Source organism: Oryctolagus cuniculus, chromosome 18 (genome assembly GCF_964237555.1).
Source record: "Oryctolagus cuniculus chromosome 18, mOryCun1.1, whole genome shotgun sequence".
NCBI classification, from domain to species: Eukaryota; Metazoa; Chordata; class Mammalia; order Lagomorpha; family Leporidae; genus Oryctolagus; species Oryctolagus cuniculus.
In genome coordinates this window covers 37,302,873-37,317,422 of record NC_091449.1, presented here as the reverse complement: position 1 = coordinate 37,317,422, position 14,550 = coordinate 37,302,873, and the positions used below count along the sequence as shown (strand labels likewise).

The 14,550-nt window shown below is 44.1% G+C and overlaps 1 protein-coding gene across 8 annotated transcripts in view; it reads right to left on the bottom strand.

Moving 5' to 3' along the window:
* FTO (FTO alpha-ketoglutarate dependent dioxygenase) overlaps nucleotides 1–14,550 on the bottom strand; it is a 414,324-nt gene that overhangs the window by 225,429 nt on the left and 174,345 nt on the right. For all 8 annotated transcript variants that reach the window (XM_070061822.1, XM_070061827.1, XM_051846617.2 and 5 more), the window contains 1 exon segment: nucleotides 5,692–5,835. In XM_070061822.1, coding sequence (XP_069917923.1) covers nucleotides 5,692–5,835 — 144 coding nt within the window.

The following is a 14,550-nucleotide window of genomic DNA, read 5'->3' as shown; positions in this document are numbered from 1 at the left end:
AGGTGCTTATCCTGGTCTCCCATGCGGGTGCAGGGCCCAAGCACTTGGGCCATCCTGCACTGCCTTCCTGGGCCACAGCAGAGAGCTGGACTGGAAGAGGAGCAACCGGGACAGAACCCAGTGCCCTAACTGGGACTAGAACCCGGAGTGCCGGTGCCGCAAGAAGAAAGCCAACAGGAAGAAAATGGTGTAACTACTACGGACATTTGTGTGTTTGTTTAACAAGAGAACGCAGTAGAGACTAAGCATGGGAGTTCTTGATCCTGGGCTAACTCCTAGGGCGAACAAACAGTATCAGAAGCTGTGCCCTGATAGATGGAAATCATTCATAACATAAGGATATGATCTTGAAGAATCAAAGACAGGAGGGAGCCAAAATCTGGCACTCTAGCTGTTCAGATTTAAGGCCTCTCTCTCCATTCGACCCCAGCCTGGCCTGGTGGGCCTAAGATTCCTGATACATCTCAGCCCCACCTCTGTAACACAGATGATGTCCAAGCAGCCAGCACTCTGAAACAGCTGGACGTGGAGGATGGTATTCTACTGTTAGGTAAATGGTGTGATTTGACAGATTTCCCCTGTCAACTGACAATGAAACATCTGAGACAGGAAGACACAGTAGCCCACAGGCTTGTTAAAGAAAGCAGCCAGCCTGCGGGCCTGACCCTTATGACTTCGACTGCGAAGTTTGTAGGGAAGGAGGTAACTAAATTTCCACATTAGAGTTTTTACAGTGCAAAGACGGAGAAAGACAAAACTCTGCTCCCAGGAATCATTCAGAGAGGTTGCCAGGCGCCTAAGTGAGCGACATTCTAGCTCTCAGCAAGGGTTGACTGAAACAAAGCAGGACAGTACTGAGCTCTGGGTGCAGCTCAGCATTAGAAAGGGGGAGTGTCCCCTGAAAAGCACCATGTCTCCTCCTTCAGTTCTGGAGATGAGAAATTATGTATCATTTCAAAGGCATTCTATGTAACTGTGGGAGCAGACATTGTTTCTCCTCTGTTCACACTCTTAAGTGGCTCCCTGTTTCCCAAAGAGTTAAAAGAAAATGTCCCTGCTCAAGCTGACTTGCCCCAAATGGTAGAGTTACAAACATACCAGGAGACTCCAATTTAATCCCATCAAGGTGGCATGTACCAATGCCATCTCACTAGTCCAAGTGATCAATTTCAGTTCACAATTGATCATAATGAAAGGACTAAGAGTCAAAGGGAGCACATAAACAAGTCTAGTACCTGCTAATACTAACCGATAGAATAAATAAAGGGGAGAGTGATCCAACATGGGAAGCGAGATACTCAGCAGACTCATAGAATGGCAGATGTCCTAAACAGCACTCTGGCCTCAGAATCAGCCCTAAAGGCATTCGGATCTGGCTGAAAAGCCCATGAGAGTATTTCAGGCATGGAAAGCCAAGATACTCTTGCAAAAAAACAAACAAACAAACACACACACACACACACACACACATATACAAACCTAAATGAAAGATCTCTGTGAGTGAGATCCCAGTGGAAAGAACAGGTCTTCAAAGAAGGAGGTACCTTTCTCTGAAAGGAGGAGAGAACCTCCACTTTGACTATGACCTTGTCTAAACAAGATAAGAGTCGGAGAACTCAAGGGGCTTCCATAGCCTTGGAAACTCATGACTGGTGCATAGGGAGATTACTGATGCCATAAACAGGAGTGTCAATTTGTAAAGTCAACAACAGGAGTCACTGTGCACTTACTCCTCATGTAGGATCTCTATCCTTAATGTGCTGTACATTGAGGCTTAATGCTATAACGAGTACTCAAACAGTATATTTCACTTTGTGTTTTTATGGGGGTGCAAACTGTTGAAATCTTTACTTAATGTATACTAAACTGATCTTCTGTTAAAAAAAAAAAAAAAAGAAGAAGAAGAAATTAGCAATTCCCAACTTGACTCTCGCTGGGATTAAACATGCCAATAGGTCTGATCTGATTTCATCATCATTTAAAAAATCATCTATTATTTTTCCCTTTATGTTTCTGTGTGGGAGCAAACTGTTGAAATCTTTACTTAATGTATACTAAGCTGATCTTCTGTATATAGAGAATCGAAAATGAATCCTCATGTGAATGGAAGGGGAGAGGGAATGGGAAAGGGGAGGGTTGTGGGTGGGAGGGACGTTATGGGGGGGAAGCCATTGTAATCCATAAGCCGTACTATGGAAATTTATATTCATTAAATAAAAGTTAAAAAAAAAAGAAAAGAAAATGTCCCCTGCTGACGAAGGCCTCGGAAGACCCTTACAATCCACTGCTCCCCAGTCTCCGAGCACCATCTCTGTGACCACACCTCACAATTCGCAGCCTCACTTCCTCTATTCGAACAGACCTGCCCCTGACCTACCCACGAACACCAGCATCTCACCAGCTTGCAGTGGTCGCTCCTTCCGTCGGAAATGCTCTCCCCAGACACTCAGGCGACGCCCTCCCTCCCTCCTGCAGGTCTCTGCTCAGAGGATGTCTTTTCAATAGCGATGCTCTCTGGTCCTCCCAGTCTCCATTACCTCGCCCTGTTTTCCACATCAACTTCTAACATACTACATAATTCTCCAAAGTTTGTGTTTATTATTCATAGTCATCTCCCTATATAGAAGGCTGTCTATTTTATTTACCAATCTACCCTAAAGCACCCAGAAGAGTCTCTGGCACATGCTCGGTAATCATTTATTTAAAGAGCAAATGAGAACACCTTTGTGTTCGGAACTCGCCTTCAATCCTTCTAACTATATCAAAGAGAAAGTCTCAGATGGTGACAATCTTCAGTAATTCTCTATGACTTTTTTTTTTTTTTTTTTTTTTTTTTTTTTTTTGACAGGCAGAGTGGACAGTGAGAGAGAGAGACAGAGAGAGAAAGGTCTTCCTTTGCCGTTGGTTCACCCTCCAATGGCCGCCGCTGCAGCCGGCGCACCGCGCTGATCCTGGCAGGAGCCAGGAGCCAGGTGCTTTTCCTGGTCTCCCATGGGGTGCAGGGCCCAAGCACCTGGGCCATCCTCCACTGCACTCCCTGGCCATAGCAGAGAGCTGGCCTGGAAGAGGGGCAACCGGGACAGAATCCGGCGCCCCAACCGGGACTAGAACCCGGTGTGCCGGCGCCGCAAGGTGGAGGATTAGCCTATTGAGCCACGGCGCCGGCTCAATTCTCTATGACTTTTTAATGTCTTTTGCTTTTAACATTTTTATTTATTTTTTTAAAGATAGATTTATTGTTTTGAAAGGCAGAGTCAGAGAGGGAGGTGTTGAGGTTGATTTGTTCTCAGAGGAGGAGCGTGGTGGGGGCAAGAGGCACGGAGTCCCCACACAAACCCCAGGAGTCCAGTGAAAGCAGGCCAGAGGCAGCTGCCTGCAGACTCGTTTATTTCAGTTATACAGCAGCTTATATAGCCAAGGCAGCCAATCCGGTCAAGGGGCAGTCTATGCCCTAACCAATCACACCCTGTTGCCAGGCAGTTTCTGAAGCCATCCAATCACAGCCTATTGCCAGGCAGGCTCCATTTGCCATGTGGTTTCAGAATCCATCCAATCACAGCCTGTTGCCAGGCAGTTTCTGTTGCCAGTGGCCATCTTGGCATGGCCTTCTCATTCCACCACAGGGAGGGAGGGAGAGAGGGAGAGAGGGAGAGAGGTGGAGGGGGGAGGGAGATGGGGGGAGGGGGAGGGGGAGAGGGACAGGGGGAGGGACAGGGGGAGGGGAACAGGGGGAGGGAGGGGGGAGGGGGAGGGGAGGGAGAGGGAGTGCTTCCATCCACTGGGTCACTCCCCAAATGGCTAAAATGGCTAGGACTGGGGCCAGGCAGAAGCCAGGAGCCAGGAACTCCATCAGGGTCTCCCACTTGGATGGCCAGAGCACAAGTATTTGGACCATCATCTGCTGCCTTCCCAAGTGCATTAGCAGGGAGTTGGATCAGAAGTGGAGCAGCTGGGACTTGAAACAGTGTTCAAACAGAATGCCACAGCTCAGCACAGGCTGCAGCTTAACATGCTGTGCCACAATACCAGCCCCTCTTTTAATATTTTTACATAAAATTTACCAATTGTGACAACCACCCATTTTAACTGGACAATTCATGATTTTTTTAAAAATTCATTAAGTTGTACAACCATTACCACTAATCTCCTTCTTATGAAGAATAGAGACTTTCAACTCAGAGACTCCTTTCTGGGAGAGTATCTGTGAATGGTATAGTAAAACTGCTCTGTTGTCATTCATTGTATTTTTCTGATTATTTGCTCTTTTGGCTAATCATATTGAATTTCCACTTGAAGTGGCAATATAAAGTTTCCATCATAATGAAATTTATTTATGTGAAAATTAGTTGATTTAAAGAAAAATGTTATATAGCTAACAATATAGATAGTCCAAAAGTGAAGTATGATTTGAATGGGTGTTAATGAGAATAATAATGGCTGTGAGGCCGGTGCCGTGGCTCAATAGGCTAATCCTCAGCCTGCGGCGCCGGCACACCGGGTTCTAGTCCCGATCGGGGCGCCGGATTCTGTCCCGGTTGCCCCTCTTCCAGGCCAGCTCTCTGCTATGGCCAGGGAGTGCAGTGGAGGATGGCCCAAGTGCTTGGGCCCTGCACCCCATGGGAGACCAGGAGAAGCACCTGGCTGCTGGCTTCAGATCAGCGCGATGCACCGGCTGCATCATGCCGGCCACACCGGCCATTGGAGGGTGAACCAACAGTAAAGGAAGACCTTTCTCTCTGTCTCTCTCTCTCACTGTCCACTCTGCCTGTCAATAATAATAATAATAATAATAAATAATGGCTGTGAAACATTAACTCATGTGATCTAGACCTGCTGGTCTCCCGGACAGCAGAGTTGCAACTTAACTGCATTAATCAAAGGCAAGACATTGTCACTTGTTCCTAGGGCCTACCTTCAGTCCTTGGTGGGGGACTCTTCCTGAATTCCTTGTGTTTGGGCACATCTTGTGGGCAAGGCACTGACTGACCTGTTTCACATTCTCACTGGAAGATCAGGTGCATCGCAAACAGCCTTGGAAGGGACAGACAGTGTCTTCCTCTAGTGCAAAGGACACACGTGCCAACCATCCACTGGAGAAGATTCCACTGGCCTAGTCAAGGCTCCTCTCCTGGACTGCACCCTCTCCACAGGCACGTGTCACCCAGCCTCCTTGCATCACCACGTGGAAATACAGACTTGGAGAATGTCATGCTCCGAATTTTTGCACGGCCCTGGAACTTCTTATGTCAAAATCCTTTTGCCTCCATGGTGGTGGTATTAAGAGGTGAGGCCTTTGGAGGGTGACAGTTCACGAGCTTAGTGACCTAATTAAAGGCAGCCTGCTTGCCCTGGCCACCATGTGAAGACACAGTGAGAAAGCACCATTTAGGACATTTCCTAATGTCACAACCTCACCAGATATAGGTTTTCTAGCTTCTTAGTCATGCTGTGAGGACACATTTCTGTTGTTTGGGTGTGACCTAGTATATGGCATATTATTGTAACAGCCCAAATGGACTAAGTCAGGGAATAGGCACAAAAATGTTGATACTCTGGCTACTGCTGTTGGTATAATAAACAGTCTTTCACCGGGGACCTAACAGTCTCATGTCTTGTACCAGTGGATGAATTTGTTAACTTACAACTAGAATAGATTTTTCAGAACACCCATAAGTCCTTGAAAGTCCTCACCTCATTGTGAATTTCTTCTCCTTGTTTCAAAACTGCAGGCTCGAAAGACTTCAAAGTGACAGCAGTGCCATCCACATCATCACGGACATTCTGCAGAGCCAACTGGCAGCGTTGTAAGATGTAGTCCAAGGTTCCCATTGAGCACTGCAAGACAGAGCCATCAGTCAAGGTTACGAGCAAGGTCCATGTGCATGTGCCACTCTTCTTGGGAATACTCACACATGTCGCCCTTCTGAGCATGCCCCAGCCATCCCCACAGCCACACTGCTAACTGAAGAATTCTGCCACCGTCTGCTCGCTGGATGTTGTGCCGCCAGCTTGGCCTCACGGAGGCTACTCAGCTCCCCGACTTTTATCATGGGCCTCTCAGCTTAACTAAACAGTAGGCTCTCGCCCTATTTTTATATTCATTTTCTCCATAAACTACAACTTTTAGAATTAAGTCCTAAATGTAGATGAGACTTAATAAATAATTATTGGGGGGCCAGCACTGTGGCATAGTAGGCTAAGCATCCGCCTGCAGCACCGGCATCCCAGATGGGCACCAGTTCGTGTCCTGGCTGCTCCACTTCCAATCCAGCTCCCTGCTTATGGCCTGGGAAAGTAGCAGAAGATGGCCCAAGTGCCTGGACCGCTGTGCCCACATGGGAGACATGGAAGAAGCTACTGGCTCCTGGCTTTGAATCAGCTCATTTCCAGCCGTTGTGGTTATTTGAGGTGTGAACCAGAGGATGGAAGACCTCTCTCTCTCTCTCTGTCTCTCCCTCTATCTCTGTAACTCTCAAATAAATAAATAAAAATTTAAGATAATTATTGGATGGTGGCTAACTAACCAACAAGTCAAGGACACAGGCTTTATTTTGAGTGCCCTGAGGCCTAATCATGGAAGAGGAAAGTAACCAGAACACAGAACTGGCTGAAAAGCACACAAAATAGAAAAGCAATGGATGGGGACCAGCACTGTGGCGCACTAGGTTAGTCCTCCGCCTGCGGCACCGGCATCCCATATGGGTGCCGGGTTCTGGTCCCGGTTGCTCCTCTTCCAGTCCAGCTCTCTGCTGTGGCCCGGGAAGGCAGTGGAAGATGGCTCAAGTGCTTGGGCCCTGCACCTGCATGGGAAACCTGGAGGAGGCTCCTGGATCCTGGCTGCGGATCGGTGCAGCTCCAGCCGTTGCGGCCGTTTGGGGAGTGAACCAACGGAAGGAAGATCTTTCTCTCTGTCTCTCTCACTGTCTGTAACTCTACCTGTCATATAAATAAATAAAAATCTTTAAAAAAAAAAAAGCAATGATGGAGGCAGGGGGGATTAAAAGCATGAACACAAGGGAAAAAAGCTCATCTCCCTTTTCTACAAATGGCCTATATTAGAGAATTGGAGTCCTTGGCAGAGTAGAGTCTTCCAACAATGAAGAATCTGTGGCTTGTGCCCTGGAGCCACAAACAAAGGCACACCTTAGTACCTGGCTGTCAGCAGGGACACAGATAACTAGCTCATCCCTCTCTGAGTCTGTGAGTGCAAAACAGAGAGAGGGCCAATGGGAAAGCCCTTCTTTGCAGGATCATTTGTCAGAAGGGGATGCAGATAGAAGCAAGCTCCATTTGGTTTGATAATCAAGTGAATTCCTAGAATGATTAAAAAAAAAAAAAAGAGCAAGCTATAAATATCCTATAGACACAGTGAGGGATATGGACCCCTGAAATATTTTTGTCTGAATATTTCTCATTTAAACCAAGCCCATGGAAATAACTTTGAAGGCTAATCCTCTGGCGTAAAAATTCCTTGCACATTAACTGCCATTTTATACAATGTGACATCAACAAGCCTGGGAGGAACAAAAGTTTCTGTGCCAAAAAACAGAAACTTGACTCATGCATATTTTAATATGAAGACCCCAGAGTGCTGAGAGCGTAAGGGCAGGCAGCTCCAATTTGCTGCAAAGAGAAAACAAAGACTAGACGTGAATTACCGCTGACGTCTGTCCCACAGCACCCCTGCTACGTCCTCTGAAATGATATTGAGTCTGAAAGTTACCCTACTCGCACCTTTACTTCCCCAGGTATGGAGCAACCGATGCAAATTGTTATTAAATACACTGCCACTTACTATAGCTAATTATTGGAAACAACCGAAATTTCCCATCAGTAGGGAACCCGTTATACGAACTATGGTATATTCATACTTGCAGCCAAAAAGAAAAAAATGAAATTTTTTTCTGGGTGTACAAAGTTTTTTTTTTTTTTTTTTATGTAAAGAACTATAAAGCAGGTTTGGTGCGGTTTTTGGATTTTAAAATGTTTTTTAGTAATAATTTTATTGAGATAAAATTCGTGTATCATAAAGTGATATGACACGACCATTTAAATCATATAATTGAATGGCTTTTAGTACATTTATAGTTGTTCAACTGCCACTACAATTAATTTTAGAATAATATTACTCTGCCAAAAAGAAATTCTGAGACATTCAGTAGTTATCTCCTCCCATTTCTATGAATCTTTCCAAGCCTACAAAACTACTAATCCACTTCCTATATCCAAAGATATGTTATTCTGGATATTTAAACGAAATCATACAATAAATAGGTGATCTTCTGTGACTGGTTTCTTCCACTTAGCACGTTTTCTGATGTTGTAGTATGTATATCATTCCCTTGTGCTGACAAATAATATTCCACTATATGGAGAGGCCTCATTTTATTTATCCATTCATTAAGCAATAACCATTGGGTTCTTGCCACTTTTTGACTTTTATGAGTCAAGGTATTTTGAATCTTCACGTACAAGTGTTCACATGAAATTGCTGAGTCACAGAATGACTCGGGTGTGACCTTCTGAAGAAGTGCCTGACAGCTTCCCCATGCTGCATGAGGACTCCACTTTCTACACACCCCCATCAATACCTACTAACGATCTTCTTGATTCTCATCTTCCTGGTGGTATGAAGCGTTATCGTTTCATGGCTTTATTTGAATTTCCCTAATGACTTACAATGTTTCATATTCTCCATGTGCTTACCGGTCTTTGATCGACCTTATTTGTAGATGTGTTTCTGTTCAGATCTTTCAACTGAGTAATCTTACATACTTTTTTTTAACTTTTGAAACATTTAAGTAACTACTTATTCAATAAATAATTACACATAAAATTTAAATGCAAAGAATGATATTCTGTGCTGAGTCCCATGGACATTCTATAACAACTAGAAAAAACTACAGTCGAATACAGGTCAAGAGCCATCAGACATAATCCAGTCATCTGCAACCAAAACATCTGAATAGATTTCTTCTCTGATTAGCTAAAATGACTTCCAGAACATCATTTCCTTAACACAATCTGTTTCCTACACATTGTGAATAGACAGAAAATAGCAAGTCATTTTGCTTGGCACAGATAAGATGTGCAGTATTAACACTGTAGAAAAGAAAGTCTGTCTGTACAATAAGCAAGGGTTATAGAGTTGCATGAATTTGTGTTCCCTTCCTCATGGAGGGAAACAATAGTGCAGTTTCAGTGTTGGGAAGAAAATCCCCTATTTGTAAACAATAATTTAAGATGAAATAAATAAGATAAAAAGATAATCCCACCACCTGAAACCATTTACATATTTTACTGTATGTAAGTCTCTGTCCCTACTCAGTTGTAATTAGTATGTACATGACAACATGTACAATATTTTTCATTGTTTGTATATAAGTATCTAAAACTATCATTTCCAATGATTGCTAATTAAAGTCAGCAATTTAATTAGGTGATCACATACTATAAAGGCACTAAAGTTCTATCCATCTTTTTACTGATCATGTTAGAAAAACATTTACATATAAAGTTTTACTGAATTATTTCCCAGGTTTAATTGCTGAAAACAGTGCTATGAGACCATGAACATGAATTTTATGGTACTTAATACAAATTCCCACATAGTATTCTAAAAAGTAAACTCCTCAGAAAAACTACCAGAAGTAAATGTATAGTTTCACTGTAACTTTGTTAGTACTAAATATTTTCATTATTTATTTTGGTGGAATATTAGGGCAGAAATAAAAAATTTATCCTAAAATAGTGACTTCTTAGATTACTTTCAATTTTAAGATGATTTTTATTTTTTATTAACTATTAATTTATTTGAAAGGCAGAAAGACAGAGATCTTCTATCCACTGGCTTATTCCCCAAATGTCTACAACAGCCAGAGCTAGGCCAGGCCAAAGCCAGAAGACTGGAACTTAATCCAGGGCTCTCACATAGATGGTAGGGACCCTAGTACTTGAACCATAACTTTCTGTCTCCCACAGGACACACATGAGTAGGAATCTAGAATCAGAAGCAGAGCTGAGACTCAATCCTGGCCACTTTGAAATAGGATCCAGGAATCTCAAGCAGGAATTTAACCACTGTACCAAAGTCCTCCCCTAAGGTGAATTAAAGCCTGTTTACATGGATCATCTACTAACAGAAGTCAGCAAGCTATCCTTTAAAAAAAAAAAAAAAATTATTCATTTGAAAGTCAGAAATACAGAGAAAAAGGGAGAGCCATAGAGATCTTCCATCTGGTTCACTCCTCAAATGTCTGTAACGGCCAGATGGAAGCCAGAAGCTTCATCCAGGTCTCCCACCTGAGAGTGCAGGGGCCCAAACACTGGGGCCATCTTCCACTGCTTTCCCAGGCCATTAGTAGGGAGCTGAATAGGAAGTGGAACAACTGGGAGATGAACCTGCTCACATATGGGATGCCAGAGTCACAAGCGGAGGCTTTACCCACTGTGCCACAGCACTGGCCCTCAGCAAATGCTTCTTAGAAGACTAGACAATAGATATTTCACAGGCTGTAGGGTCTGTGTTGTGAACAACTCAGTTCTGCCGTTGTTGCTCCAAAGCAGCCAATGTCAACAAATGAGTATGGCTGTGATGCATTTACAAAAACGGCCTGGCCTGCAGGCCAGAGTTTGCTGACCGCTGATCTACATTATAGGAACATGACTCACATTACATGTATTTAATTAGTAAAATATCAGGTAGCTTAAACACAGAACGTGACGATCACAGATTTGGTGTAAAGGTTCTCTCTCAGGATCACTATAGATGATTCCTCTTTTTTTCTTTAAAATTAATGAATGCTCAAAATTTGGGCTAAAAATCAGAAGACACAAAGACAGCCATGACTAATCAGAGAAATCTAAGCTCCAGGATATTTTTGAAAGCAATGCTGCTCAGTATGAAACTGGTCCACCTGGAAAAAAGCAAACAAGGTTAAGGGGTTGCTTCTAATGCTGCACTCCAAAGGGCTTCCTTTGGGATTTTGTGTGTGTGTGTGTATTTACTGCAAGGGGTAGAGATGAGCAGTGTCTTGTTCTTTTGCAAATTTTTTTTTTAAAGATTTATTTATTGAAAGTCAGAGTTACACAGAGAGAGAGGAGAAGCAGAGAGAGAGAGAGAGAGAGAGGCCTTCCATCCGCTGGTTCACTCCCCAATTGGCTGCAATGGTCATAGCTGCACTGATCCAAAGCCAGAAGCCAGGAGCTTCTTCCAGGTCTCCCACATGGGTGCAGGAGCTCAAGGACTCGGGCCATCTTCTACTGCTTTCTCAGGCCACAGCAGAGAGCTGGATTGGAAGTGGAGCAGCTGAGTCTTGAACTGGCGCCATACAGGATGTCAGAGCTTCAGGCCAGGGCGTTAACCTGCTGCGACACATCGCCAGCCCCTGCAAGTTTTAAGTCCACATTCCCATTTGTCTGCTGGAACTCTATACTCAGCAGTTCCAACTCAGCCTGTTCAAAACTGATCTAATTATTATCTTCCCCTCCCTGTCCTTACTAATAGCCATGTTATCCCTGAATCACACAGACTTGGAACTCATAGTCATTGTCAGACTTTGTCTCCTATATTATTCATGGGAATCTTTTTTTTTTCTTGCTGCTACTACCTTAGTTCATATTCTGAAAAGTTCAAGCAATGTCCTCATTATTTGTATCTTCCTAAAGTTTTTTCCAATATGTCAATAAGGGATCATCAATAGCCTGCAACTGCCTGACAATTTAAGTTCAAACACACAATTTTATGACCAGGATCCTTCACATTCTAGTTCCATGCAAGAGTCAGGCTTTTCTGCCAACTCATTCCCCAAATGGCCACAACAGCCGGGGCTGAGCCAGGCAAAAACCAGGAGCCAGGAGCTTTATCCAGGTCTCCCACTTGGGTGCAGGGGCCCAAGGAGTTGGGTCATCTTCCACTGCTTTCCCACCGCTGGATCGGAATTGGAGCAGCAGGAACTCGAACCAGAGTTTGTATCGGATGCCAGTCATGCAGACAGCAGCTTAATACATTAGGTCACAATGCAGGCCCTACCATGTGCTACTTTCTATTCTACATTATACCTATTCTTAATTGTAAGCATCTTGAAGGCACTAAATATATCAACCATTCCTGTTCACATGTGCCTAAAAGAATACCTTCAACACCAGAAAGTTCTTCAAAGTTTGCACTTTAAATGAATGGCAATTCTTATAATCAAACCCACTGAGTGTTGAATGTCTCTTACTTTATTATGTACATTCTAGTGAAAGAGAGGATTTCAAAAAGTTCACAAAAAAGTGGAATTAAAAGAAACTCTGAAATCTATGCATAGAGAGTATTCTTGAGGTTAATGGAAAATGCATAAGATGAAAAAACTAAACATGAACTTCAAAAAAATTTTTGCACCAAAATAAACACCTTTTAATTCCACTTTTCCATGAGCATTTTGAAATTCCTTCATGTAAGTAGGGACCAAATAACCTTTCACACACAGAGCTTTAGCTCTCCCTACCTCCTTGTAGTTTTTCATTAGAATGAAATGAAAAGACACTTGCGGCACCGGCACACCGGGTTCTAGTCCCGGTCGGGGTGCCAGATTCTGTCCCGGTTGCCCCTCTTCCAGGCCAGCTCTCTGCTGTGGCCAGGGAGTGCAGTGGAGGATGGCCCAAGTGCTTGGGCTCTGCACCCCGTGGGAGACCAGGATAAGTACCTGGCTCCTGCCATCGGATCAGCACGGTGCGCCGGCTGTGGCGGCCATTGGAGGGTGAACCAACGGCAAAGGAAGACCTTTCTCTCTGTCTCTTTCTCACTGTCCACTCTGCCTGTCCAAAAAAAAAAAAAAGAATGAAATGAAAAGACAATAGCAGGAGGAGCACCAGTAGTAGTAATTCAATAATGGTAGCAGTGGCCAACATGTGACTGTACATCAGTCACTACTGTAAAAGACTGATGTGTGTGAACTCATTCAGTCATCATAAAACACTGTATGAATGACAAACAATTGCTATATCCATCAAATGTTTCCCCCAAAGTTTCTTTAAAAGATTTATTTATGTATTGGAAAGGCAGAATTACAGAGAGGCAGAGGCAGAGGCAGAGGCAGATTGAGGGGGAGGGGTATTCCATCCACTGGTTCACCAATTCCAAATGGTCTCAATGGCCTGAGCTGGGCCAATCCGAAGCCAGGAGCCAAGCCCTTCTTCTGGTTCTCCCACACAGGTAAAGGGGCCCAAGCATTTGAGTCATCTTCCACTGCTCTCCCAGGCCATAGCAGAGAGCTGGATAGGAAGTGGAGCAGCCGGGACTCGAACCTGCGCTCACATGGGATGCCGGCACTGCAAGTGGTGGCTTTACCCTCTATACCACAGCGCTGACCCCTCCCAAAACTTTGTGTTCATCACTTTGTAAAAGCCTCCCAAACAGAGCATTAATAAGTTGGTTCCCACTCTCAGGTTAGGTTAGGAAAGATGTAAGGACACATCTAATTAGTCACACCTTTAAGTTCACAGGAACTGGATTCCTGGGAGGGTTAAAGCTAGAAAGACAGATGTCTGTAACAAGGGAAACAGGGCCTTTTTGTACAACGTAAGACACGTACTAGATACTCTATAAATGCTTCCTTCCTTCCTAACCGACTGACTTTTAGGTCTCTAAGATAAGTATTTTGTGGTTATTTACCATTTCTTTCTCCTGCTAAAATGTGGGTTCAGTAGAGGTAGTGGACATAATAGTGACACTGACGACTCCATCTCCCTGGCCAGCAGTGCTGTACACACAATGGGCACTCAGGTATTTAATGAGTAAGAGAATGGGAAAGAGGAGAAAGGAGGAAAGCAATGCTCGATGGGCTTGCTGGCAACTTGGTGTAAACACCTGCCCCGTCTGCCCCAAAGCAGCATGGTCAGTCCACTAGGAAAGCTACTTAATGGCCGAAAGACATGACGCTGCCTCCTGGACTCACAGTCTCAAGACTGACAAGTCCCTGAGCTTGTGCTTCCCTGCCACTTTCTAAGGTTGCTCCACTCTCCCACATCTGTCCCTTTGCAGGTCCCTGAAAAGGTGTTACAAAGCCAAGCCCGGATAAAAAGCTTGGGTAAGAAGTCAACCTGAAATTTCATTCATGACTACTCCCCTGGAAGCTTTCTTTACTAAACACACAGAACCCTAAGGTGCCCGTCACATGCTTCCCCTATCTCTTAACTTTGCATTCGAAACTAGTCCAATCAACTGACCATCAGTTGCTGTGAGTGATGGCAGATTTAGCCAGAAAGTCTGGGTTGTGAATACAACCGGAGGGCTCAGACATTCCTTGGCACCACTGTACTTTCTCCTTAATTTACATTCACATTGCCCAGAAGCCCGACCAAAAAAGTGAGGGTACTGTAAATTCTCAACTATCCAAACCCAGCCACAGTGAACACATGCACATGCACACAAATCCACCCCATTTCCTCTTTCCATCTCTTGTCCTTGACCTTAACAGTTCTAGCCCCCTAAGAAAACCTCTAACTAGCAACACCTGCCAACAGCATTTACCTTCTCCAAGAAACATAAGCCCGAAAAGTAAAATA